At 43.2% G+C, this 27,020-nt stretch overlaps 1 protein-coding gene across 2 annotated transcripts in view; it reads left to right on the top strand.

The window, feature by feature from the left end:
• LOC114043088 (sorting nexin-27) overlaps positions 1–26,810 on the top strand; it is a 74,814-nt gene extending 48,004 nt beyond the window's left edge. Inside the window, exons 3-12 of one of the 2 annotated variants that reach the window (XM_027862009.1) lie at positions 2,082–2,274; positions 3,856–3,920; positions 8,384–8,488; positions 9,516–9,594; positions 12,501–12,664; positions 17,963–18,052; positions 20,964–21,113; positions 21,465–21,593; positions 21,953–22,012; positions 24,617–26,810. In XM_027862009.1, the coding sequence (XP_027717810.1) occupies positions 2,082–2,274; positions 3,856–3,920; positions 8,384–8,488; positions 9,516–9,594; positions 12,501–12,664; positions 17,963–18,052; positions 20,964–21,113; positions 21,465–21,593; positions 21,953–22,012; positions 24,617–24,694 (1,113 nt within the window). In that variant the 3' untranslated portion in view covers positions 24,695–26,810. Of the gene's footprint in view, positions 1–2,081; positions 2,275–3,855; positions 3,921–8,383; positions 8,489–9,515; positions 9,595–12,500; positions 12,665–17,962; positions 18,053–20,963; positions 21,114–21,464; positions 21,594–21,952; positions 22,013–22,785 lie in introns of both variants that reach the window. The other variant, XM_027862010.1, reaches the window with a different exon arrangement.
• Positions 26,811–27,020: the final 210 nt, after the last annotated feature.

Here is a 27,020-nt window from a genome sequence, read left to right as displayed (position 1 = left end):
ATTTAGATATAAAGGCTGATACTATAAGCAGACTGAGAGAGCAAGCAATAGTTTAACTGTCAGATCTATGGAGAACAGAAGAATTCATGGCCAAACAGGAGATAGAGAACATTACAAAAAGCAAAATAGATAATTTTGATTACATGAAATTGAAAAGTTTTTGCACAAACAAAGCCAATGCAATTAAGATTAGAAGGAAGGTAGAAAATTGGGAAAGAATTTTTACGACCAGTCTCTCTGATAAGGGCCTCATTTTTGAAATATAAAGAATACAAGTCATTCACCAATTGATAAGTGGTCAAAGGATATGAACAGACAGTTCTCAGATGAAGAAATTAAAGCCATCTATAGTCATATGAAAAAATGCTCTAAATCACTATTGATTAGAGAAATGCAAATCAAAACAACTCAAAGGTACCACATCACACCTATCAGAATGGCCAACATGACAAAACAGGAAAATGATAAATGTTGGAGAGAATGTGGTAAAATTGGAACACTAATGCGTTGTTGGTGGAGTTGTAAAATGAGCCAACCATTTTGGAGAGCAATTTGGACCTATGCCCAAGGGGCTATAAAAATGTGCATCCCTTTTGACCCAGCAATAGCACTTCTAGGGCTATATCCCAAAGAGATCACACAAATGGGAAAAGGACCCACATGTACAAAAATATTCGTAGAAGCTCTTTTTGTGGTGGCAAAGAATTGGAAATTGAGAGGATGCCCATCCGTAGGGGAATGGCTAAGCAAGTTGTGGTATATGAATGTGATGGAATACTATTGTGCTATAAGAAATGATGAACAGGCTGACTTCAGAAAAACCTGGAAAGACTTGTATGGTCTGATGTGAGTAAAGTGAGCAGAACCAAGAGAACGCTGTACACGTGACAGCCACGTTGTGTGATGACTAATATTGATAAACTTAGATCCTTGTATTGCCAGGAAGGGTTAAGACATCTCCAGAGGCCTTGTGATGGAAAATGCTATCCACACCCAAAGAAAGAACTATGGAAGCCGAATTGTTATTTTTTTTTCTCTTCTGTTGAGTTTTGTTTCCTCTTTCTGATGGTTCCTCCTATTGGTTTTAATTTCTACTTACAACATCAGTAATGTGAAAATATGTTTAATATGAATGTAAATGTATAGCCTATATCAGATTGTGTGCTGTCTTGGGGTGGGTGGTGGGGAGGAAGCGGGGGGAGAAAAATTTTAAACTCAAAGGTATATGGAAGTGATTATTGATAAATCAAAATAAATTAATAAAAAAAAAAAAGGAAATGGCCCCTGGAGTAGAAGGAGAGAAGAGGCTATGAGAGAGATTGCGGGATCAGAAATAATAGAACTTGGGAACTGATTAGGTGTGAGGAATGAGGGAGAAGAAAGAGTGAAAGAGGATTCCAGAGTTTCAAGCATGGCTAACCTGGAGATTAGTGGCATTATCAAGAGAGTCTGCAGAGAAGGTGAAAGAAGCAAACATAGGTGGGGACGTGATGAATTCAGTTTTGTATGTGTTGAGTTTGAGCTGCCAGCATCACACACATCTTGTGGAGAGGTCCAGCGTAAAGTTGGAAATGTGATTGAAGCCGTGGAAGGAAAGGCAATCGGGATACTAGAGCGAGGAGAACACGGACCCTGTGGGCTGCCCATATTTATGAAGGGAATAGGAGGGAAAAGAGCAGAATTGAAATGGAACAACAAGAGCTAGAAAAAGAACCACGAAAAGTACGAGTATCACTACTGTGAGAAAGGTTGGACTGGATGGTCTTTGGGAAGTTCTGGCCCAACCCCCTAAGATTCTGCAAAACCAGGAGATGAAAAAGAATAAAACAAAAAGGAGGTGGTCAAGCAGTATCAAATGCTGGAAAACGAGGACTGAGAAAAGACCACTGACATAGGTTTTGTTGTCGTGATTGGGACTGCTTCCATAGTGTAAAGGGATGGAGAAGCCTGCCCTTCGTAGAGAAAGCACTGTCTGCGACTAGCGCTAGGTAGGGTGGATGTAGCCAACACCAAGCTAACCCTGACGTGACTGGTTTTTGCTTTTGCGATAAATGCATTTTACTTTGCTTTCCTCTGACTAGGTGTACAATGTTTACATGGCGGGAAGGCAGCTGTGCTCTAAGCGGTACCGGGAATTTGCAATCCTGCACCAAAACCTTAAACGAGAGTTTGCCAACTTTACTTTTCCTCGCCTGCCAGGGAAGTGGCCGTTTTCATTATCAGAGCAGCAGTTGGATGCCCGACGTCGTGGGTTAGAGGAGTACCTGGAGAAAGGTAGGTTGGTTCTCGAGACAAACGTCTGGAGCTTCCACATAGCTTGGGGTCACCTTGATGCTTTCATGCACCCCAGCTGAGCTTTCCATAATTAGCTCCCTAGGCTGTGGGCAGTGGCCTCCAGTGAATGTGAGCCTGTAGCAGATTTTTAAATAGTATTTTTTCCCCAACTATATGTAAAGACGATTTTTAGCATTCATTTTTACAAATTTTGAGTTCCAAATTTTTCTCCCTCCCTGCCTCCCCTCTTTCTAAAATGGTAAGCAATTTGATATAGGGTATGTATGCTGTAGCACATTTCTAAACTGGATTTAATGATGAGAGCTTTGAAGTATGACTGAAATGCCTGCTCGGTGTTGTGATTAATAGTATACTTTTATTAACTTGCCAAATAGTTAACAACACACATAATTTGTTTTTAATGCATGAAGGACCTTTGTTATATTATTTACCAACAGACACACACATATGTACACAATCAGATACACAGTTTGATTCTGCAAGGGAAAAGTGACTATCCTTGAGGCGCTGTTGTGCCTCTGTTAGAGTAACCTTTGCTGCCCTCAGTCAACATATAAAGCAGTTCTTTACTTTTGTTTTTTTTTTAACATGTCCCTCCCTTTACTCCTCACTTCTACCCTGTCCTAGTGTCTCAGTCTGCTCTCTCTCCCCTCCCTCCCAAGTGTGGTAGATGGAGTTGCAGAGTTTGCTAGCTATGGACTGGATTTTCTTCTGAAGCTTTAATTAAAGAATTGCTAGAATTAATAGTCTTATTTAGTAAATGGTAGTTTTTTTATTCTTATACAAGAACTAACTGACCTCATTGGGATTTTTTTCTTTTGGGTTTTTCTTCTTTACTTCAACAGTGAATTGTTATCCTAGAAGAAAACTCTCTATAGAAGGTGGTGAATCTCTATCACCATTATCATTTTTCTAAAATGGAATAGCCTCTAAACTGGGCTCTTGGGAAACGTGAAAGGGTTAAAATGAGGCATAGAGCTGCCTTATAATTGATGGAAAAGCCTCACAAATTCAGTTTCCTAATCGAATCGAAATAAAATCATCAGGGTAATTTACCAGCCACATGAGAGTGAGTCAGGAAATTTTCTTAGATCAAGGAGTGATTCTCCTTCTGATTTGAGAAGAAAGTCAGGTGAAAGGATATGCTCAACACCACACCCAATTGGCCAGCGTGCTTGTGCAAAGCAACTCTGAATGCCCAGGGTTCTCTGGCTGCAGCCTGATCATAGCTGAAATTGAATTTTATTCCTCCTTTTTTCAATTTTATCTTGGCTTAGTTTTTCCTATTCTCTGAGCCTTCTTGTTTTAGCTCACTAATAGCTAGCAAAGGATAGAAAAGTTAGAGTTTCCTAATTTCAATTCCCCTATATTCAGGACTACTCTAAGCCATATAGATGAGTCTACATTCTGCTTACTGGGAGCTCCACATTCATCCTTAAAATTCTGTCTGCCCAGGTGGAGCTCCCAGAGCTGCCTCATTACTAAACCCAAGTGCCTTCTTGGTTTCTTTACCCTTGGAATTCAGGGCCTCATGCCAAGCTCTGTCTTTGTGTTCCACAGTATGTTCGATACGAGTCATTGGTGAGAGTGACATCATGCAAGAGTTCCTCTCAGAGTCAGATGAGGTAGGTTGACAACCTCCCCAGTGACCTATCTGCTCTTTAAAAGAAAAAAATCATGGTAACAGTTTTGGATTGTAATAATTGCTATAAAAATACCCCAGACTACTCCAGTCTCCTCCCTTTGCTATTAATCTCCTACTTGTTCTTCAAGGCTCACCTCAAGCCACACACCCATGAAGCATTCCTTAATAACTGTAGACCACATAGACCTCTCTCTGTGACTGTATCACACACTTAATACCTTGTTTTATATTGACCTCCTCTTCACCACACTGATTAGTACTTTAGTGTATCAGCATCAATGTGCATGCGTCTCAGTACTTCAGCAGACCTGTAATTTTATTGGTGGGGGTATCTATCTGTGGAACCCTTAATAGACAGCCTTCATGAGTTTTAGTACTTCCTCCCCCAAAAAATTAATCAGGTGGCCAGTCTTCTGATGACCTGCTTCTCCTAACTTTGCTGCGCTGGTCTTTGAACAACAAAAGCACAGTCCCTTACCTGGCCCTTACCTGAATCTTTTCCACCTTGGTAATAGCTGCCAAAGCTTGTGCTTTACTGGCATTGCCTTTAAGACACTGAAATCAATATCATCCCTTTGTCATAATGAAGTCTGAGTGGAATTTTAGTGGAGAATGTATATTCCATATTTTCTAATTATTTTAAGAGGCAGCTGTGGCATAGTGTATAGAGAGCCGGTCTTGGAATCAGGAAGACCTTGGGTTCAAGTTCAGTCTCTGACACATGCTGGCTGTGTGTCCTTGGGTAAGTCCCTTAAGTTCTTGGTGCCCACAGACAAATCTCTGAGGCTCCCAGGTGCAGATCTGCCAGGTAGAGGGATTTCCTCACTGGGATTTTCTTACAATGACTCATCTAGTGCTTCCCCCCTCCCTCAGCCCCCTAAAAGTCCATTGTGTGTCTTATTTCTCCAACAAGATTGTTAGCTCTTGTTGGTGAATGTGGGACATACCGTAAGCTTTCCTTTGGCCCCTCATATAATGGTGAGCACATAGTCATGTTCCATACTTTTTGATTTACTACTATTCTGCTAGCTATTATAACTCCATTTCATACAGTGTTTCAAGGTGTCAAAGCATTTTTCTCACAACTCCCCTGAGAGGCAGGTGTCTGAGGTAGGAAACAGAAACTCTAAGGTGTTAAGTGACTTGCCCAAGATTCCCAGTAGGGTGGGTTTGAATCCAGAACTCGATCAGCTCCAAGACTAGAGCTCTTTCTGCTATACCATTATACCTTTCATGTCATAATTGCTAAAATTGTAAGGTTGACAAAGTATTTTATGTCATTTGCTCTTCACAGTAGTGTGTTAGGCAGATTAAGTGCTTTCTTCCGTCATTTTATAGATGAATAAACATGCTTGGAGAGGTTACATAGCATGCTAAGGGGGCCACATCCTTAGTAAGTGACCTGGCTTACTTAGCTAGTGTGAACTCCAGACTCTGAGTCCAGCACTCTTTTCTAGAATACTGAGGTAGGCACTCACTAAATGTGAGTGAAGCCAAAAGGGAATACCACAGGTAAAAAGAGAAAAACCTTATTTCCAGCCATTTCATAGCTTCCCCTAACCAGAGATTGCACTTTTTGGGGCTTGTGCCCAGTTCTGATGGAGGTAGCTGGAGGGTCTACACCTTCCCCTCTTCCTTGGCTCCTCCCTTCCACATACTAACTTTAGGAGGACTCTGACCCTCCTTGGTCTTATAGGAGACCTTTCCTTAGTTCAATTGATACAAGCTTGGGGTTTTAAAGAAAAAAGATGGAAGGCAAAAGGTAAACTGAATGCAGAAACATAAAAACATTTGAATTTAAAGGTTTTAGTCTAATTTTACCCATAGATTTAGTTCCATTGGGATAGCTTAAAGAGCTTCCTGGCCCTTTTCCTAATATTTTCCTTACTTTATTTGAAAACTCTAATGTTTTTTCCCTCTACTCCCCAAATCAGTTTTATGTGTCAAATGCAACTTGCTATATCAGTGATGTAGATATTCATGTTTGGAAGGCTTTTACCATTTATATTTTGAAAGCCCACATTAATGAGCATAGTGAGCTGTTATTGATGTCACTAGCTTCACCCCAAGTGACACCATCTTACATTTTATTCTAAGTACTCTGTGGGTTCCTTAACCCACCTCCTGCCTCACCTCCTTTTCCTTTTATAGTGACCTGGGACAACCCTTGTTGATATGCTAATCACATTGACAGGGAAGGGTAGGGGGCATCAGTGAATGAGGTTCAAGGACACAGTGGGTAGATCCAGGAAAGAGGATCACAGTGTAAGTAAATCAGGTCAGTCCCTGGCAGCCATGACATCCTCTTGTACCCAAATTTATTTGCAGCCTTGTAAACCATCAGCTTCCAAGGATTGCCTGATCCCTTTACTGGGCTATCTAGTGTTTTGGGGCTGGTAGATCTTTTTGGTCAGTCATTAATGGGCTTTCTCCTTTTCCTCTAAGGGACTGGTATTCCCCATAATGTACTTGTGGGCCTCAGCATATTCTACTTCTTGCTGTTCCAAGCATTTTGTAGGAAAGGCTGGCCAACTCTTAGAGTTGGGGCTACTGACAACCTCATTGCTTTTGTTGGGGGAAGAGGCACCAGAAAAAAATGAATCCTTCTGAGCGCTTTGGGAAGAGACTTGGATTTCCTGCCCACTCTCTGCTGCCTCCTCCCAGCTCCCAGTGATCTTCCATCTTACTCACTGCTTCCTCCTCCCGTCTCCTGCCCCTCGCATTAGTTATGTATCATCTTCCCCACGTTCCTCTTTTAGGGGAAGAGTGAGACAGTGTGAATTTTGTTTAATCTACCTCTTGCTTTATGATAGTATACAAATAAGGAGTTAATAGTTAATGAGTCTTACTGGTCAAGCCCAGGGAAATTAATTTGTGCTATAAAAAGCACTAAGGAACTCATACTTTCATTTTTTCCCCCAAAAAACAAACAAAAAACTAAAGGATGGAGTTGTAGAATAATTTGTGGATTATCATTAAAAGCTATAGTAGAGAAAGGTCCCTTTTGAATTTATAAGGGTAAGATAATGTTGAGGTCCAAGAGATTTCCTCAAGGACCAGAGTATAGGATGGGGTCGTCTGGAATGAATTCACAAAATCTAGCAATCTTTAAGTCAAGTTGGCAAAAGTTTATTGTTACACTTTTCAGTGAGCAAGGATTCTTAAGGAACCTGTAACTTAACAAGAATGTTGCTGAAGCTTATATGGGAAAAGTAGTAGATTAGGTGCCAAGTATGCTAATTAGGTGATAACATATAACTACGTCATTCAGTATTGGACACCGGGGAGGGGATTCTTAAGAGGTGTGTTTTTGGTCTGTTATGTCTGTGACAAGATAGCTTTAGGAGTTGATGTCTATAACTTGACCCTTGGATTGTACATGATAACTGTGAGAATCAGTACATGATAGTTCTATTTACAAGATAGTACAGGGGAAATTCTATAGAGGTCAGCTTGTTCTTGTAACAGGGAGAGATAGTTTGCCTCAGTGGGCCTACTTATGAGTCATTGCCAGAGATGGGGTTTTTGGGATGTAGGGAACCTGACAAGGATAGTGTTTCTGGGGCCAGGGAGAAATTGGGGTCCAAGCACAAGCATCCCGTCATTCCGCCCCACACTTTGTCAGAACAGATGGTTTAACGGCTCAGATCTGAGTGTTCATTCACCTTTTTGAGGCGATGTGGAATAGTGGATGGAGTGTTCAGCTTGCAGCTGGGATGAACTGGGTTCCAAACCTGCCTTTGACCTTTATTAGCCGTATGTCTGTGGGTAAGTCACTTCATCTCCTTAGTTTCTTCAAATTGAGATAAAAATATTTGTAGTGCCCATCTATCTCACAGGGTTGTTTGTGAGTCTTAAATGGGATAATGTGGGCAGAAGCATTTTGGGAACTGTATAGCATTTTGTGATGTGCAAATATTGGTTCTTAGTCCCTCAAAAGAACCACTGTTTAATGGTCAAGCAGGTTCATGTGGATAGCTCTTCATCAAGTCTCGATTACCCAGGCATTTCAACAGTATTTGTTGAAGCAATCCTTGTGGAGGTTTTCTTACTTTAATATTGGGCTCTGAACTGATTGGAAAAAGGAAACAGAGGACCGCCCTCCCCCCCCCTCCCATGACTGTGTTGTCCTGGAATGGATCTTACAAGTGTTCTGACTTGAGAGGGAGGCAGACATGCTGACCTACCTCCTTAAGGTCCCCTCCTCCAAGGACCTTTGAGATTGAATTGTGCCTAGTTTGAAGGGGACTCCTTCATGGCTTGTCCGTCACATCGCTGATTTTTAGCATGTGTTCATTTCCTCTCTTCACGACTTCCCTTATTTCTGTGTAGGAGGATGGTGATTTACTGTCTCTCACACGTTCAGGTTGTTGTTGAGCTCATGTGCTCCAGGCTGAGAGAGTTACGATGCTGCCACACGTTTTCTGTCTGTTCTTCCCTCAGAACTACAATGGCGTGTCTGATGTCGAACTGAGAGTGGCTTTGCCAGACGCCACCACAGTGACTGTCCGAGTTAAAAAGAACAGCACCACAGACCAGGTGTATCAGGTAAACGGAGCTCACGCTGTTACTGAGATCAGTCCAAGGGCACCTGTGACCGTCCTTGGGGATGTAAGAATGGGACCGTTGTGCAGGAGTGTCCGGGGGACCATGCTTGTTCTGTGCCTATACCATGGACAAGATGTGGCAACAGACGTGCAGTTTTACAGATTGTCTTTCGCTTTCTTTCACTGTTTCTCCTGCTAGGACCTTGGTTTCTGAGACCCCCAGCTTAGAGCCAGCCTTGGAAAAGAGGGGGAAGGAATCCATATTTATAAAGTGCCTACTCTGTTCCAGTTCTAGTGCTAAGCACTTTACAAATATTGTCTGCTATGATTCTCCCAACAACTCTGGGAGGGCAGTACTGTCATTATCTCCCTTTTACAGTTGAGAAAACTGAGGCAAACAGATGAAGTGACTTGCTCAGGGTCACACAGGTAGTAAGAGTCGGGTCTTCCAGACTCCGGGCCTGTCACTTTGTGCACTGTGGCACCCTGCTGTTTGTACTTGAGTCCTGGACTTAGTGTGCCAGCTGGGGGTCATGAACTCCACCCCACCTAGAACTGAGTGTGAACAGTGTAAATTGAGTGTTCAGGGGAGTGGGGAGAGGCAGTTTGTGTGATGTGCGGCATCCCCCCCTTTAGCCTTCTCCTCAGATTCAGGTTGACTGAGAAGGAGGCCAGCCCCTAGCATTTCACCATTTTCATGAGGGGCTTGATGACAGTTTCTTGGGGAACTTACTGTGACTTTGGCCAGGCTGGCTGGGGTGAGGGAGCTGGGGGACTCTGTGATACCCGGAAAACCAAGAAACCAGTTCGAGTAGCAGTCACCAGTACCAAAAGGTGCTTTGTGTTGAGTGGCTAAAAATTTGTACTTGTGTTCGTACAAAGCTGCATTCTGTGACCTCAGTGTTTAGGGATTAATTTTTTCCAGCTGTGAATTTTTGTTTTGGCCAGGGGGCTTTTCTCACCCCCACTCTAAGCATTGCCGGGTGGAGTTTTCCTCATGTTGACCTGTGCTTCCACTTGTGCTGTAGGCTATCGCAGCAAAGGTTGGCATGGACAGCACGACCGTGAATTACTTTGCCTTGTTTGAGGTGATTAATCACTCCTTTGGTAAGTACCAGCATCTGCTTTGAAATATTTTACTTTGGGATTCAAAACTTTTAGTAAATTGTCAGGTTAGAATAACCTACCCAAGGGGGTGGGACCCCAAAGTAAAGGAAATTACATCATTTAGAATCTCCTTTGTCAGGAAGGTAGACCTTGAGGCTTAGTCTTTCAGCAGCAGCTCCAGAGGTGTTAGATCACTGTTGCTACCTTCTTCTTTCAAAATACAGATTATTCTGCAACATCTTAGGGCAGATGTCTGATTTCTTTCTGGTGCAATGGCATGCTGTCTGCTATTCCTGAGTGGATTAGGCACAGTTTTGGAGACTGTGTCTACCTTTGTGTCTACCTTTTTTTTTTCCCCCCAAACTAAAATTTTAAATCTTTGTTCTTCTATGGGAATAGTCCCGAGAAGAGGAAGTAGATTTTAAAATTAGAATTCTAAATGCTTTTTCCACAAAGTTTAATTGGAATGGGGGACTTTCTCAGCAGAGGAGGGGAAAGTTGACTTAAAACACTCTTGATTTATTGCATGTTTTCATATTCCTAAACTCCCTCCGAAGAAGTTCACAAGAAGTTCAGGCTTTCAGAAACATTCTTCCAGTGGGTAATAAGGCATGATGGGATGGGGATGAGGGGTTTCCAGTAACTCATTGGAAAGGAAGTCAGAGGATTCACTCTTACATGACATTGATCTCTTACTCAGTGTGGTCCTGTTCTGTGTCAGCACTGAAATTGCAGGAATGAGGATAGGAAGAACATGGACAGTGTTGGTTGATTAGATCCTTCATCCTTCAATTAAATAGGGCCATGGAGGCCATCTCCAGTTGTCCTGATCTGTATCTTGCTGCTGGATCCAGATGGCTCTGGAGGAGAAAGTGAGGCTGGTGACTTTGCACAGCCCTCCCTCACTGAAATCCAGTTCACTGGCAAGTCATGACATCATCTTCCCGATCTTTGAGAACAAAGGAGAAACAACAAATAGGCCTATGGTCTAGTCTCGGAGCTTGAGGGAACAAGTTTATTTTCCGCCTGCTATTTTGTTCTTTTTCTGTCCCTAGATCAGTTTGACCTATTGAACTTCTTATAGAGACACATGTGACTAAGATTACAAGGAACTTGATAGCTCATGGATTAATTATTTGTGCTATTAGAAAGGAAGATAGAATCATTTGATGAAGACTCCCAAGGGGTGGAGTCAAGATGGTGGTATAAGATGAAGCATTTTAGCTTAGCTCTCTGAACACACCTGTTTGACAAAGATCTAGAAAATGCATCAGACTGAATTCTGATTGGAAGAGTCACTATTCTAGCCTAGTGGGGCTTTCGAGGTGGACAGAAGGGTCCTTGACAACTGTGGGGAGGAGGGCATGGTGGCCATAACTAAATTAACAGCAGCAGGTAGCATTCCAGTGCCCAGAGACTGAAAGAAGGCTGAGGCAGGGCACCAGGGCAGGAAGAGGTCCCAAGAGGTACTAAGTCTATACCCCAAAGAGATCAAAGAAAGAGAAAAAGGACCCATATGTACAAGAAATACTTGTAGCCCCTCTTTATGGTGGCAAAGATTTGGAAACTGAAGAGATGCATATCAATTGGGGAATGACTGAACAAGTTATGGTAAATGAGTGTAGTGGAATACTATTGTGATGTAAGAAATGAGGACAGGGATAGGTTCAGAGAAACCTGGGAAGATTTGTATGAATTGATGCAAAGTTCAGTGAGCTGAAACGGAAGAACAATTTATACAATAACAACAATATTGTGAAGATAATCAGCTTTTTAAAACTTGGTAACTCTGATCAACACAATGTCCAACCACAATTCCAGAGGACTCATAATGAAACATTCTGCTCTCCTTCAGATAGAGAATTGTTGAACCCCAAGTGCATGTTAAAGGATCTTTTCTTTTTACTTTTCTCTTTCTTTTGTCTGCATTTTTTTCCTTTTCTTTCTTTCTTTCTTTCTTTTTTTTTGTTTGACATGACTGTGGGAATTTGTTGTGCATAGTTATACATATTTGTAATGGGTTTTGTTTTTGTTACCTTCTGAATGTGAATGGGGAGAGGGAAGAAGGAAGGAGAGAATTTGAAACTGAAAGTAAAACACACTGAATGAATTGAAAGGGGAAAAAGAAGACTCCCAAAGGGGTCATCAGGACACTTGGATTCTAATCCCAACCTTGCCTTTGTCCTATAGACAAATTACTTTTCTTTTCCAGATTTCATTTTTTTATTTTGTCAGATAGAAAGGGTTAACTTCATTCTTTATCTTTTGATGAAGACAGATCAAGAGGAGGAATTTTTCTGGGTTATTCTTTAGGAAGGCACTGTAGAAACTAAAAGTGATTTTTGTAGTTCCTGCTTATATACTATTAGGCATGGAAAGTGGCATTCCTCAGAAGATTATGTAATTTTGAAGATTACGTTTTAGGATTCACTTTGGTAAAGAACTTCTCACCCATCAATAGTGAAAATAACTTGTTGAGAATTGAAACCTGAGAGTTTGAAAATACTTAGCTGTATGAAGGAAAGCCTTTCTTTAACTATGTTCTGTAGACAGCAGCTGGATGTAATTGACCAAAGAGTCGGCCAGATATTTTAGCTGGAGAGGAGTTGGAGGCAGTTATTGCTATTAGCATGTTAACTTAATTAGCATGTTACCTGTTGCTCAGGTGACAGAGAAAGGAATGCCAGTCAGTTTGTGAAGAGTTGAAAGGGTGAGAGAAACAGATTTGTCAAGGCAAATGCTTATTTATGCTCTCGAAGTGTCTCTTGATATATCTGAGCTGGTATTCTAATGTCATTTGGGTAATAGCTTGCCATTCCCAATTTGGCCTGTGCAGTCTGAATCAGGAAAATTTGTATCTTTTCCGCCTGGTTCTATGAGCTTTGTGTCTTTTCTCTAACTTGTAGTACGTAAGCTGGCTCCCAATGAATTCCCCCACAAGCTCTATGTCCAGAACTACACATCAGCTGTGCCAGGCACCTGCCTGACCATCCGCAAATGGCTCTTTACTACAGAAGAGGAGGTTCTTCTGAATGATAATGACCTCGCAGTTACCTACTTCTTCCATCAGGTGGGTACACTGGCTCAGACTTTCTTTTCATTTGTAATTGGTAGATAATAATCTCAATCTTTTGACTAGTTGACAGCCTGTTTATCACAATTGCAAAAGACAAAGCTGAGAAGGATAGCTAATATTAGGCTCTAAGCTCAGAGGGCCAGAACCATGGCTTACCTAAATTTTAGGTCTCCTCCATCAACTAACATAGTGCTTTGAACATCTGCACACCTTAAGTATTTAATAAATGTTGTGGAATGAGTGAATTTATTTAGTAACACTTTGCATGATAGAATAGGATTTCAGGTCAGTCTCAGTAGGTTAGAGTAATTGGCATCAACTGTGTGAGGAAAGAATGGATGGAAACATCTTGTGAAAAAGACTTAGTTGACTACAAGTTCATTGAGTCAGCAGTGTAATGTTGCAGAAACAAAACAAAACCCTGATTTTTGGCTGTATTAATAGACTTTTAGTGTCTAGAATCCAATTTAATAAATATTTATTAAGCGCCTGCTATGTGCCAGGGACTATGCTAAGCACTGGACATATAATAAAAAGAAAGTCCCTGCCCTCAAGGAACTTAAAATCTAATGGGGGGGGAGACAATACAGTAAGGAGGCAGGGAAGGGTATGTCTTGGGGTGGGGGACAGGACCAGGGGCATCTTGTTCTGTGGAGTTGAGACCAGGCAGAGCAAGAGGGAACAGTGGGAATTTTCTTCCCTCTCTAAAGGAAAGCATTGGGAGGAGCTTGGTCTTCTGCCTTCCAAGCCCTCTAATCGGAGGAGAGAAGAGGCTGAGGGAGGTAGAATCATAAGGCTTCCATTAGCGGCATGATGGTGAGATTAGAAGTGAAGAGCTTATCCTGGGAGGGGCATCTTGTTTGTGGAGTTAAGACCAACTCTGTCAGGCAGGGCAGCAGATGCACAGATTCCACTGATCACCTTTATTTTGGGAGCTTCATTTAAGATTGTCAGGGACATCTGGTCTGCAATATACAATAGGCAATTGGTAATAAAAGACTGAAGCTTGGCATCTATGCCTTTATTAAAATCTTTGATGAAAGTGTTAAGGAGTACAGGGCTAAATATAGGTAGTGTAGCACCCTGAATGCCAGTCAGAAATATTTGAAGTCTACTTAATAAGCAGTTGGAAGGCTTTAAACAAAAGTGTGACATAACCAAATTTGTTCATAAAGAAGATAATTTTGGCAGCAGTAAGAAGGTAGGTTTGGATGGGGAAACAAGTCTTTTGCTGAAAGACTTTTTACAAGGCTGTTATAGTAGTGCAGATAGGTATCCAGATGATAAAGGCCTGTATTAAGGTTGTACCAGTGGGAGCAGAGAGGGGGTAGTAAGATGGTATTGTGAATGATAAGACTTAGTAGCTGATAGTTTATCACAAGTTAGGAAGAGGAAAGAGTTGAAGCTATTATCCCCAGGTCTCAAATGTGGGGACTAAAATGAGATGTAGTGCTGTTGACATTGACATAATGAATGAAGTTATGATAAAGAGTAGACTTGTTGAGGGAGATTAATAAAGTGCCTGTTTGGACATGTTGAATTTTACTCAAGGTGTTGGTGGGCAGGTAAGCATCTGGATGCCTTCTGGATTTGGATCTGGAGCACAAAAGAGAGATCAGAGATAAATACAGAGTTGAGTTGTCTACATAGAGGTTGTGGTTGATGTCATAGAACAAGATTATTAAGGAAGAGAGTAGAAAAAGAAAAGAGAAGGCAGGCAAAGACAGACCCTTGGAGAACACCTTAATTAAATGTTTGGGAAGAGGAAATGAGATGAAAAAGGAGTATTTCAGAGGGAAAGGTGAAAGCTAGATGACTAGTGACTCAGTTTCCTCAAATGTACGATAAGGGGGATAGGTTAAGATAGTCTCTGGTCCTTTCTTTATGGTCTGTTATTCAGTGATCCTATGACTGGTCCCCGTAAAGTATAGATTAACTAGTAGAGAGGGGATGGTTACCAGTGTTGAAAGCTACAGAGAGGTCAAGGAAAATGAGGGCTGATGAAGAGTTTTTTATTTGGTTGACTGTTTTTCTTTGGTTAATTTTAGAGCAGTTTCAGAACAGTGGTAGAGTTAGAACCAGATTGTTTGGAGTTGGGAAAGTAGGTAGAAGAAAAAATAGAGGACACTCTTATAAGAAGTGTAGCAAGGGAGGAGAGATGGGGTAGCAGTGGAGTAGACTATCTGGATAGTCACAGGAAGGCTTTAAAAATATTTGGGAGGAGTTTGGTATTCTACCTTCCAAGCCCTCTAATCGGAGGAGAAAAGAGACTGAGGGAGATAGAGTCATAAGGCTTCCTTTAGCAGCATGCTGGTAAGATTTTCACAGGAAGGCTTTAAAAATATTTGGGAGATCTGAGCATGTGTGAAGGCAATTGGAAAAGAGTCAGGGGAAAGAAATTCTGAAGGTGCATGTGAGAGAGAGGTGGCTGCCAGACTAGGTTCTTGGAGGAGGATGGAGATAATAGGTTTACAGTTGCAGGTCTTAAGGGTTAGCCTTAGCAATAGAATACCTTTTCTTTTTTAACTGGAAGGAAAAGAAGAAAATGGGTTATATTAAAAACATTTAAGAAATGAAGGAAGAGAGCTAAGAGAATTTTTGTCTGGATCTTTTCAATGAAGTAGGAGTGAAGTTACTTGCAATAAAAAAGAAAAAAGACCTGGGATGTTCACTCTGGGGAATGAGATGAGTTGATAGGATAGAATAAAAGTATTGTGCATCAGCAAGTACCCAGCTGAGATTATACACTGATTTTTAGTGCATGAAATCAGCTTAATTTCACAACTTTCTCCTGCTAAGCCCTGGAGAGTTAACAGAGAAATCATATGTGGGGGTTACTTAGGGATATATGGATTCACAGGTTTAAAACAGTGGAAGATCACTGGGGATAAGGTAATTAGCCAGGAAAACGGTGGCAGAGCATGAGGTCAAGATTGGATGTATTGGCAAGTGAAACTAGAATAGGAAAGGTGGATTAGACGAATAATAGGTCAGTGGACTGAAGGCACTTGGGGATCGACTTTCAAGATATCTGTGAAAATAGAAAAGATTACTGATGGTATTGATACCAAAATAAAATTAAATGAGAAGACATTTGCAGCTACTGGCCCATGTGATTACTTTCTCATCCATGTAAACTTAGTGAGAATGGTCTATTCACATATTGAGGGCTTCCTTCATGAAGACATGAGAGAGAAGAAGCAGGCTTTCATAGCCAGTTTTCTATAGTAGACCAATTTTTAGTCTTGCAGTTGATGTAAGTAGTGTAGGGATGTAAGATACTACTGTAACTATCGCTTGATTACAGAAAAGTATTTGATTTGCTAAATCTAAAATACAGTATTAAAGGCTGTTCTCCACCAAGATGTCCTTCATATATATGTTAAGACAATATAAAATGTAATTTTAAAGATCGTTTAATTATCAGTGTTACAAACAAGGTGTAAATCAGGGAGAGACAGGCTTGGTAAAAAAAAAAATGTTTTTCAGGGTTATTGAGGATATCTTGTACAGTGTCTAAAAGGAAGAGGAATTCATTCTCAACAGTGAGATATCGCAGATGCTCCTTTGTGAATAACAGAGTACTAGAATACTACAGATCTCTTTAATGAAACTGGCAACCATGCCGTTTCAGCGATTCCCATGCTCTTCTCTGACATAGAAGCCCATGTTTTCAGCATCAGTATTTGCTCAGTGATACAATATGGTTGTGAATCATGCAACACTATGGTTCCAAAAGAATCAAAGTTACAGGTGACCAAGAGGTAAGAGAAGTAGACGTGATAGTTGTTAGCTGGTGGCAGCATCTCACCACCAGTGGTGTGTGCCAGAATAGAACTGGAAAAGCAGGTGCACGAACAGCAACATGGATAATTCTGGGTGTTGCATGCACAATCATTTGTACCAATAGAATGTTAAGGATTTAGAGGGTCAGTGGTCTGTGGAGGATTTCTGGGTAAACAGACACAGATCAGAAAAGTGGAAAAGGCCGGTTTTGATGAGGGGCCATTTGCATCAGGACCATATTCCTGGCTCATCTGTCCACCGAAGTAGAAGAACAAAGCCCTTTCTAGCTGGGGACTGGTGGGGAGATAGATATGATACTCAGTTCTGCACTTACGTTTACAGTCTCCAAAGGCAGCATGACAGGGTAGAGAGACAGACTCTCAATCAGGGGACCTGGGTTCAGGTTTGGCCTCTGTGTCATCCTGGTTCTGTGAACTTGGTCAAATCACTTAACTTCTCAGTGACCCAGGCAGCTCTCTATAACTGAAAGGTTCAGAGAAGATGCTGATCTGCTTGGTAGAGGAAGTACCTACATTGATATTTCAGAGGCCAGGTAAATTTTTTTAAAAAATCTTACAGGAGTGAATTTATATGTTAGGAGGTGACCATGATGTCATGGACAGAGTATTGGACTTAGAGTCGTAAGACCTGAATTTGGATTCTAATACTTAGTAACAGTAAAACCAGAGGCAAGTCATATGATTTGTGAGCTTCAGTTTCCTCTGTCTGTGAAATGAAGGTAATAGAACTTGTACTATCTACCTTATACAGTTGTTTTAGAAGAAGAAAACTTGATAAAGTTTTAAAAATGCAATAGAAATGTGTTTATTTTGTATGTGATTATCTGCAGGCATGTTTCCTCCCAGTAGATTATAAGTTCCTTGAAGACAGGGACTGTTTCTTTCTTGTCTTGGCATTCCCGTCAACTAATATGGTACCTTGCATTTTAATAGGTGCTTAATAATATATGTTTGCTGAATTTAATTATTATTTCATACACATAAATAAAATGCAGATTAGAATATGATAAATATATGAGGAGCATAGAGTTCTAGGAAAGCATATAATGAAGAGATCACTGCTAGGTGAGCTGGGCCTTGAAGAATGGATATGATGTTGATAGATGGAGATGATGGGGAAGGAGGTCAGGGAGAGAGGGAGGGGCGTGTTCCTTGGAAGGTGAGTAGTAGCTCAGTTTGCCTGAAGCTTAGACAACATGATGGAGGGTGGTGTGAGATAAAGCTGGAGAAATGGACTGGGGCCAGATTAGGGATGGTCTTGAATATTAGGCTAAGAAATTGAGAATTTTTATCTAGTACCTGATGATTGTTGAATCAGTGTACCTAGCAGTCTTTCATTAAGCAAATAATGATTATCTCAATGGTGAAAATGGTCAGAATGAATAGAATAACTCTGGAAATTAATCTGTTCCTCCATTTTTCTAAAGACCTAATGTTACAATCATTTTTTTCTTCCCTCTCTTTTTTGCTTATTTTTGGATATTAGGCTGTTGATGATGTGAAAAAAGGTTATATAAAAGCAGAGGAAAAATCATACCAGTTACAGAAGCTATGTGAACAGAGGAAGATGGTTATGGTAGGTTTGTGTTCCTCTTAATTCTAGGATTGAACTTCCCTCATGGCAAAACCCCTCACACCAGTGCATTTGCAGGGGAGTAATGCAGTCCTGGTGATACAGCTCAAACAAGGGGGTTGGGAGCCGAGTTTTTGCCTTGACCCTACTCCTAATCCGTTGTAAGATTTGGGGTAGTTCATTGACACCCTAGGTGTGCTTGGTTTGTCCCTCTGCACAGTAGAGATTTTCAGACTGCCAGGAAAAAATAAGCTTTGTGTAAGTGATGCTTCCTGTTCCAAAAATCTCTTCTTATGCATTGTAATAGGGTCCTTCCAGTCAGGTGGTGTTGTTTTATGACACTTTCCTAAAACTTAATGCTTAAGGGGATGGCCAAAAACCTAGAGAGGACTGTTCACATCCTTGCCAGGGTTTGCATTAAAATACATGTTTGCTTCTCTGTCCCCTTCCAGTTCTGAGTTGGACTGAATTTCAGTTTCTGTTGAAGGTAGAGTGTAGGAAGGGCAGCTGGGGGCTGTAGTGGGTAGAGCACTGGCCCAGAGTCAGGAGGACCTGAGTTCAAATCCGACCTCAGACCCATGCTACTCACTAGCTGTGTGACCCTGGGCAAGTCACTTAACCCTGATTGCCTTACCAACAAAAAAAAAAAAGGAAGGTAGAATGTAGGATAGTGTTCTGATTCCTGACTTGCACTCAGAGATTGAAATCAGGTCTAAATGATATCTTCGCATGCTGGGGTTCTCCACAACTCAGTGTTCTTTTGCAGAGCTGACAGACAAGGGATTTCCGTGTAAGTCTGGGAGTTAGATGGGGGGAATGTGCTTAGTGCGCACTTTTTTAAAACCTGGTTTCCAAAGTCCACCTTGACTTGCTCACCACAAAAGCGTTCTGCTCTGTTAAGCCCAGAGTCCCTGCTTTAATAATTCCTCTAATTCTGTATTTGCCTACCTTGATGAATATTGAACACTTTTAAAATGATTCTTACTATACTTTTCACCTTGAGGAAAGTGCTTTGTAAGTGGTAACATACCAGTGAGTTGCTATTATTGTTTTGTTTGATATGGGCACCTATTTAAATAGTGTTTAAGGCAAAGAATGTCACTCTCAGTGCCTTAGGCTAAAGCTTTCGTAACACCTAAGAGGAAAACCATGTGTTGTAAACGTACATCTGTGACTCTCACCTGGATATGGTTGTAAACAAATCCCACTTTTGTCGTGTGAAAACTTTGGGTTTGTCTCATTTCTAAAACTCTTATCTTTTGACCAAACCCACATCCCTTCCCTCTCTAACTTCTAAATCACATGCCATCAATTTCAGGTCACTCTCTCCCTACCCTCAAACATATGCACCCCATAAAATAGAGATTCAGATCAATATGGTTGTGCTCACTGGCCTTAAACTGATCCCCTGAGACTTCCCCTTGCCTCCTTCCTCGCCGCAGCCCAGGGTGATCTTGGTTTTCATCTACGTTATGGTCCAAAATGTCTTCCTAAGCCCTATTACTTCCCAAAGGGATGTTGCTGGTAATAACTCACCTTTCATTGAGCACTTTGAGGCTGAACAGTCATTTTCCTTGCAATAGCCCTGTGAGGTAGGGATTAATTAGCTTCACCCTTTTGCAGATGAGGAAATTGAAGTTGAGAGAGGTTATAGGACCTTCTGTGGTCACACAACTAGGACGTGTCCAAAGGGACTTTGGCTTCAGGTCTTTCCACACTCTAGGGCCATCCCTATTTGTGCTGCAGCATTTCTCAGTGACAAAAGAACACAGGAAGAACCAGCTTTAAGGCTCCAAAAATGCTCTGAGAATTGTAGAAATCTTACCAAAGCATTTTTCTAGCTGAATCCGCTTTTTATTCAGCCCGTGGAGAGCTTCCGATGAACATGCTGAGAGGCTGAATCTCTTTCTCAGATTCAAGGCTGAGCTGTGTCTATGGGTAGCAAAGAAGTGTGGGGGGTGGGGAAGAGAGTGGCAACCAGAGCCAATGATGTGGTGGTGGGTGGGGGCAGGATCCTCCCGGGCCCTTTGCTCCTGGGGCTTCTTTTTCCCTCTAAGGCTGCCTTTCTGATTAATTTTTGCTTTTTTTTTTTAATCTGCATGGAAATGTTAACTGAGGGAAGGGAGCACATTAGGTGATTTGCTTAGGGCTCTCCTATTCCTTAGTGGAAACCCTGGTGGCATCTGTTGTTGTCTCTGGTACGGTTTGTTGGCCTCGAAGTCCAGCAGTCCAAACTCCCGTTCTAGAGAGTTGTGACCTTTTTTGTTGTTTCCTTCTTTCCCTTGAGCTGCCAACTTCACAGGGCATTCCATTCTAGTTGCCAGCCTAGTGAAGTTAAAAGGGGTGTGTGTGTGGGGGGGTGCTTTTATCTTTGGCTCTCTGTTAACATCCCCCAGTATTCCCTGTCTCCTTGATGACATGTGATTGAGGGTGTGAAGGTTCAAGGCTATTGGATTGTTTCCTGGAGGCCTCTCATGGAGTTCAGGACAGAATCCATTAAGCCTTTCTTCAGGGTTTTTAGGAAATTCCTGTAGAGAAGACCTTTACCACCTACCTCCTTGGGAGGAGACTGCTAACTTCCCTGGGGCAGAAGGAAAGGGGAGAGAGGTGGCCACACCCTCTTTCCTGGGTGTCCTTAATAAAGGGGTGTCTGGATTTCTGTGGGTCTGGGCTCTGTGAAAGGAAGGCACAAGAATGAATGACGTGAGGGCTTCTGCTGTCCTGGCAGTGAGAGAGGGGGTCATTTCTCCCCTCCTGTAAGAGGTGGAGGTGCAGAAGCAAGTCTCCAGGTGCTGGGGGGTGGGGCTTTCGTTCCCTCCAGAACCTTCTCTGTCTCTTGTGCTTTCTTTCCTCCTAGCTTCTCTGTAGGAAGTTGACTTCCTAGTGATACAGCTTTTCCCCTTCCTTTCCCCAGTACCTCAACATGCTTAGGACCTGTGAGGGCTACAATGAGATTATCTTCCCCCACTGTTCCTGCGACTCGAGGCGGAAGGGACATGTCATCACAGCCATCAGCATCACGCACTTCAAGCTACATGCCTGCACGGAAGAGGGACAGCTTGAGGTGAGAGCCATGCAGAAGGCTGGGGGACGTGAGGGGAGACATCACTGGGAGACTCCCGTGAGAGTGAGGACGTATGTTTGGTGTGGACTTGGTGCCGAAGTCATCGGCCATACTTTGGGCCCCTCTCCTTGGAGGAGAAGCGAATCACAGCTGTGTGCTGACTGGGCCTGGCGAGCTGGCAGTAGAGCTCTGTTGCTTCTCGTCTTCGTTGTCCAGCTGCTGTTCTGTTCTTTCTGCCTGGCCCGGCCGGCCTTGCCCTTCTCCACCCCTTCTCCCCCTGCTGCTGACCCAGACCCCGTCCAGCTCCCGATCCTCGCCTCTCCCCCTGATGTTTTGCTCTCTGATGCTCAGAACCAGGTAATAGCCTTTGAGTGGGATGAGATGCAGCGATGGGACACGGATGAAGAGGGGATGGCTTTCTGTTTTGAATATGCGCGAGGAGAGAAGAAGCCGCGATGGGTCAAAATCTTCACACCCTATGTGAGTGGTCAGATGGGTTGCATGTTTTGGAAAAACTGGATGCACGTAAAGTTGAGAATCGGCCAGCTGAGGAACACAACGGGAATAGTCTTGTCCTCTGCACCTGTCTGGGTCCCAGAACCCCAGGCTGGCCCTTCAGAGTCGAGCTCCCCTTGTTCCTCTAGCCCCAAAAGGTGGTGGATGGAGCCACGTCCTCTCCTCCGTCAGCCACAGGGAGGAGCCCGAGAGCTGGGGATGGGCTGGGGAGGGCTCCCCGTTGGCAGCTGTCCACCTGCGAGCCACGTTTGCCCTTGTCCTGAGGGAGTTGGGGGAGAACGCTGGCAGTGAGGGGGTGGTGAGTGCCGCTGCTTCTCTTTCAGTTCAATTACATGCACGAGTGCTTCGAGAGGGTGTTCTGCGAACTCAAGTGGAGGAAAGAGGTAACTCCGAGCTCTGCTCATTGGTTTTTGCTTCTTTGAACAGAGGATTGTTGGGCCAGTGGCCTGGCTCCCTGCAATTACCCCCTCCTTTCCTTCTCACTGCTCCCCCCCCCCCCCCCCCACCCCATGAGTCCCCATTGCAGACCACACACAGCCCAGGACAGCATTCCAAGAGACACTTTGGTATGTGCTGGGCAGGAATCGGGCTAAGCCAGCGAAGCCCTGACCCAGCAAACAGTGACTGTCAAGACCCTGTGCTGTCTTGTCTTTTTCTGATCTCTTCGCTTTTCCCTCTGCCCCCTACCTCCCAGTATGGCTGGCTCTGGGACGTGGCTCTGAGCAGGGGACTGATCAGGAGCAGGGTCTCAGTCAAGATTTTCTGCCCTCGTGGGTGTACAGGTGCTTTGCTGCCTCTCTCACGGGCCTTGTCTGAGCCAGTGCTGGGCATGGTCTCCTAGGAAGCTGCTTTTGTAGCTGGCCGCTTACTCTTCAGAAAGAACGTAAAGGGTTTTAGGAAGGACAGCTCAGCCTATGGAATGAAAAGACGCATTTTGATGTAACAATAGAGGCCGTCTGGAGATGTCAGCCCTAGCTCTGGGTCTGGACATTTATGTGGATGGCATGGGGAGGAGATGTGCTCTGCCCCCCCTCCCAAATGTTACCTGTACAGCTTCTGTGTCTCGGGTTTTCCACACTAGAAATGTGTGTGGGGCTCCCAAGGCTCCCTCATAACCAGGCTTTTGTTTTTTTTTTTTTCTCTTTTTTCCTTTCAGAACATTTTCCAGATGGCCAGGTCACAGCAGAGGGATATGGCCACCTAGCCCCACCCCCTCATTCCCTCCTCTCCTTCCCCTTCATACGTTGTTTCTCCCTGCTTCCACTCCCTATGTCAGAGTAACCATTAACACTTACAAAAGAGGAGAAAAAGAAAAAAAAAAGTCATTGTATTAAAAAAGCCCTAAACTGAATATTAATAATCCCCTTTGTGAATTTCATGTCTGGAATTGAGCTGGTAGAAAACATAGGATGGTCAGCACCAGAAGCCAACCAAGTGGTCACCTGGAAAGCCAATGTGCCCCGCCAAGCCGCTAGAGGGGTCTTTGTCTTTTGCCCAGGCCTCCCACCAACAAACTCTCCTTGGACTCTATTTTTAAAACTGGAACTATGGACTCCATCCATTTGCACTGTTCAAACGTATATATGTATGTATGTAAAAAAAAATTATATATATATACACAAATTAGCTGCACGTATATACATATATATTTCTTTTTAAATTTCATATTGACGGCAGTACCTTTTTTAGCTTGCATTTTTACACACCTTTCACCAGGTTTCATTACTCTTGTCTCTCTCTCTTGTTCTTTTTTTCCTTTGAAACAAACTTTAAAAAAAAAATTACAGGGAAAATACCTCTCCTCATGAAGGACTTGAAAAGTTTACAACCTGCTTGGGTTTTTTTTCTTCCTTTATTTGTGTTGGGTGCGGATCCTGGCTAGAGGTTGACATGGAGCCTCAAAGGCAAGGAAGTGTGGTTCCTTTTGCTTTCCAGGAGGGTGGAGGGTAGAGATGCTGGGGAGAGGAAAAGATTCTTGTCTGGTACGGGTAGTGTGCTTAATCAGAAGACTTGGTCAAGGCCGCCTCTTGGCTCTGAGAAAGATGCCCAGCTTCCACGTCCTTCTCGTTCCTCACCTTTCCCCAGCCATGTTTCACTTCACTTCTCTGCTTCTCTGAGGAGCTCTCCCAGACTTCATCGGCGTCCTGGGTTAAGCAGTACAGATGTGGGGTGGGCACTGGACGTTGTTCTGTGTGGTCCATTTCCTCCAGAAAACCCAGGCGTGCCTTGTGGTGGTCATGTCCACCCTTCAATCACTTTTTCCGGAACTAGTGATAAGGAATGGTTCTAGACCTGACAGGTTTGGACATGAAACTTGGCTTTGTATGGAGGAAGAAAAGGGAAGTAATACCCTGTATAGATAAGCACTTCACCCAACCAGAACACTGTCACCTTTTCTAAGTCATGGGTTTTAAAATAGCTTCCTAGGGCAGCAGTGTTAGGGATTTGTTCATGGTTTTATGGATAATTGAGATCCTTGGCCCTTTGCTCTGCTAACTGACCCCAACCTCCACCATGGAGATCAGTTGAGATCCAAGGCAGGAGCTTTATCAGAGAAATGGTGGATGACTGAAATTGAGAGACACAGTGGAAAGGGGAACCTTTTCTACCCACAGAACCCATTTTGACTTGTTAGACCTTTGAGACAAACTAACTTCTTTTAAAGGGGCTCTGTGTGGGCTGCATTACGAACACAAGGATAGGGTAGCATGGGGTGCTACTGTTAACACTTCTCAGTCTCTCTCCTCCTAAAAAAAAAGAAAAAAACCAAACTCTGAAGGGTGGCTTGGTCAGCTTTATGGAAAGTAAGTCTAACTTGAGGCTACTAGTCTTCCTTGAGCAGGGGTTGCCAAGGGTTTGAAATTTATTTTTTATGATCTGTATCTCAAAACCAGAAATGTATTTGCAGAAAGTTGTCTACTTTTCTTCCTCTCTTTCTCACCCTGTCTTCCTGGTATCTGCCCACCTGATGACTTGGGTCTGCATAGAACACCTCTCCATCACTGCTAACTCAGGTGGACTTGGAATCAGACTTTGCAGAGCTCAAGAATGTGCTGAAAGTTTAAAGTTGCGGGAAGTGAATCCACATTTGAAGGCTTTTACACAAGATTGACTTTTTCATTTTGGTTTTTAACCAGTTTAGGACGGAGCCAAAAGCTTTGGAAAGAGAATATGCTGGCTTCTTCCTCCAAGCCTCTAGGAGGTTTTTGGCCACAGTTCTGTTGATATTTCAAGATGATTGAAACCTGCCCCTCTCTGTCATGGGGAGGGACAGACCACCCAGAGAATCCTCGAATGGCAGGATGCTGGCCTCAGAATAGTGAGAGAGACATAGTTAATGGCATTTGGATTTGTCTGCCCTCTTTGCATGGTAATAGAAAGCCAACACTGGGGAAGACGAGTGAGGGAGCAATGCCTTCTGGATAGTGTACTCTTGATTTTCTTTTCAGTTTCCCTTCCATATGAGTCGTCCCCCCCCCCCATCTCTACAGTATGCTGCAGCTGCCATAGTCCCTTTCTGACACGTTTATCCCTTTATGCTTCGGCATTCAGGGAATGGAGCCCTGTGGAAAGATGCCAGGAAGGCTAGATGTGATGATCTGTGGGCAATCCCCTCTTGAAGCTGCATCATGAACAAAGCATCCCATTTGTAGTAAAGAGGAAGAGACCCTTCCTGCCGTGCTCACCCTTCCCCCCCCCCCACTATACCTCAGGTTTCTGGTGCCAAAGGTCGACATGGCCCCAGGAGCCTGCAGGTTAGGAAAATGAGCCCATCTCTCCATGAGCCAGTGTTAGGTCTGACATGCTTCTCCTTCTCATTTGAAATTTCCTCTACTTTCCATCCTGAGGTTGGCACAGGCTACGTGTACCCTCACTAGAGCCAGCAGGGTCTTCCTGGCCCCCTCCCCCTTCCTCCCACTCTCTTTGGCTCAGTGTAGTTTTTGTTCTCTGAGACAAGTGCTGAGAGCTATGAGGGAACTGAGGAAAAGAGCAGACCTGAGCATACTCCTGCATTTTAGGGAGGTGCCCTTTGGCCAGGTCTCCCATTTCCCAAGGCCCATAGTCTTCAGCTAGTCTCTTTGACTTTATTTCTTGCCTAAGCATTTGATAATTCTTAATGGTCTTATGCTTTTCCTATCTCCACTCCTAAATCCCATAGGAAATCAGCTCAGCTACGGTACAGGTCTAAGGGTGCTCATGTTAGCTTCTTGGCCTGAGCTCTCCTGGAGAAATTAGAATCAAAGGTCCAAAGCCACAACCCTGGCCTACTTAAGTAACTTCTGTTGACTGGTCCAGGTGAGCCACTTACAGGCTTACCTTATCCTCCTTTTAGGTCAGATTCAGTATCTGGAACAGCAGGCTGAGGCCCTCAGAAGGGCTTTCTTTTTCTGTCCCATTCCCTAACTCCATCAGCTTAGGGGCCTGGCTCCTGGGGAGCATTTTTCCCCAAGGGTTCCCAGTCCTGGGTGATTTGTCAGACATACTATGGCTGCCCTTCTGTTCAGGAGATTGTCATGCCCTAAGGCTATGGGCTAGATTGATAGAATTTGAGGGCCCTGTGGTTGGATCTCCGTAGGCCCTCCTAGTATTCCTTTCCATATTCAGTGGCACTTTATCTTGGGGATGAGGAAGATGTGGTGTGCATAGAGGAAAAGGACATTTTTGACCCGTAGTGGTGGGTGTTGGGGACATACTGAGCTCCCCTTTCCCTCCATTCTTCCAGTACCACTTCCTCTGCCTCTCCCCACCGTCCTCTCCCAGATCCAAGCATGTCATTTCAGGCCTCATTTATCCCAGGACAGCATTGTCTTGCTCTCCACAATGATTTGGAATGCATGGACAGTTTAGAACTATGGAAAGGAATCCTAAAAGGAGAGAGGGAGAATGTAGGGTGGGAGGTTTGGGCCAACTGCTAACATGGAAACCAATGTTGTATCATGTTCCCCTTTTCGAACTTAGGATTTGGTTTCAGCTCTCCCCAGGCCATGCACTCTTTTAATTTATTTGAGAGAAACTCTAATTGTATTTTCACTGCAGTATCTTGTATTTTTTATTTGTGATTTAAGAAATGTGAAGAGAAAACACACAATGGCTAACAGTGTTTCTTTCATTCCTTGTTCTAGAGCTAACCACTCTAAAATTGTTTGGTAATGTCACTTAGTGTAATTAATTGTAACATATTCTTTTAAATAAATTGATTTATTGATGAAAGTGCTCAGCCTTCTGCTGCTTCTTGGAGTTGGGATATGGGATAAAGAAGAACCTCAGTTGGGCAGCTAGGTGGCACAGTGGATAGAGTACCGGTCCGGAAGTCAGGAGGACCTGAGTGCAAATCCTACCTCGGACCAAACACATGACACGTACTAGCTGTGTGACCCCGGGCAAGTCACT

Source organism: Vombatus ursinus, unplaced genomic scaffold (assembly GCF_900497805.2).
Source record: "Vombatus ursinus unplaced genomic scaffold, bare-nosed wombat genome assembly UNPS02014768.1, whole genome shotgun sequence".
Taxonomy (NCBI): Eukaryota; Metazoa; Chordata; class Mammalia; order Diprotodontia; family Vombatidae; genus Vombatus; species Vombatus ursinus.
This window is presented reverse-complemented; position numbering and strand designations above follow the sequence as displayed.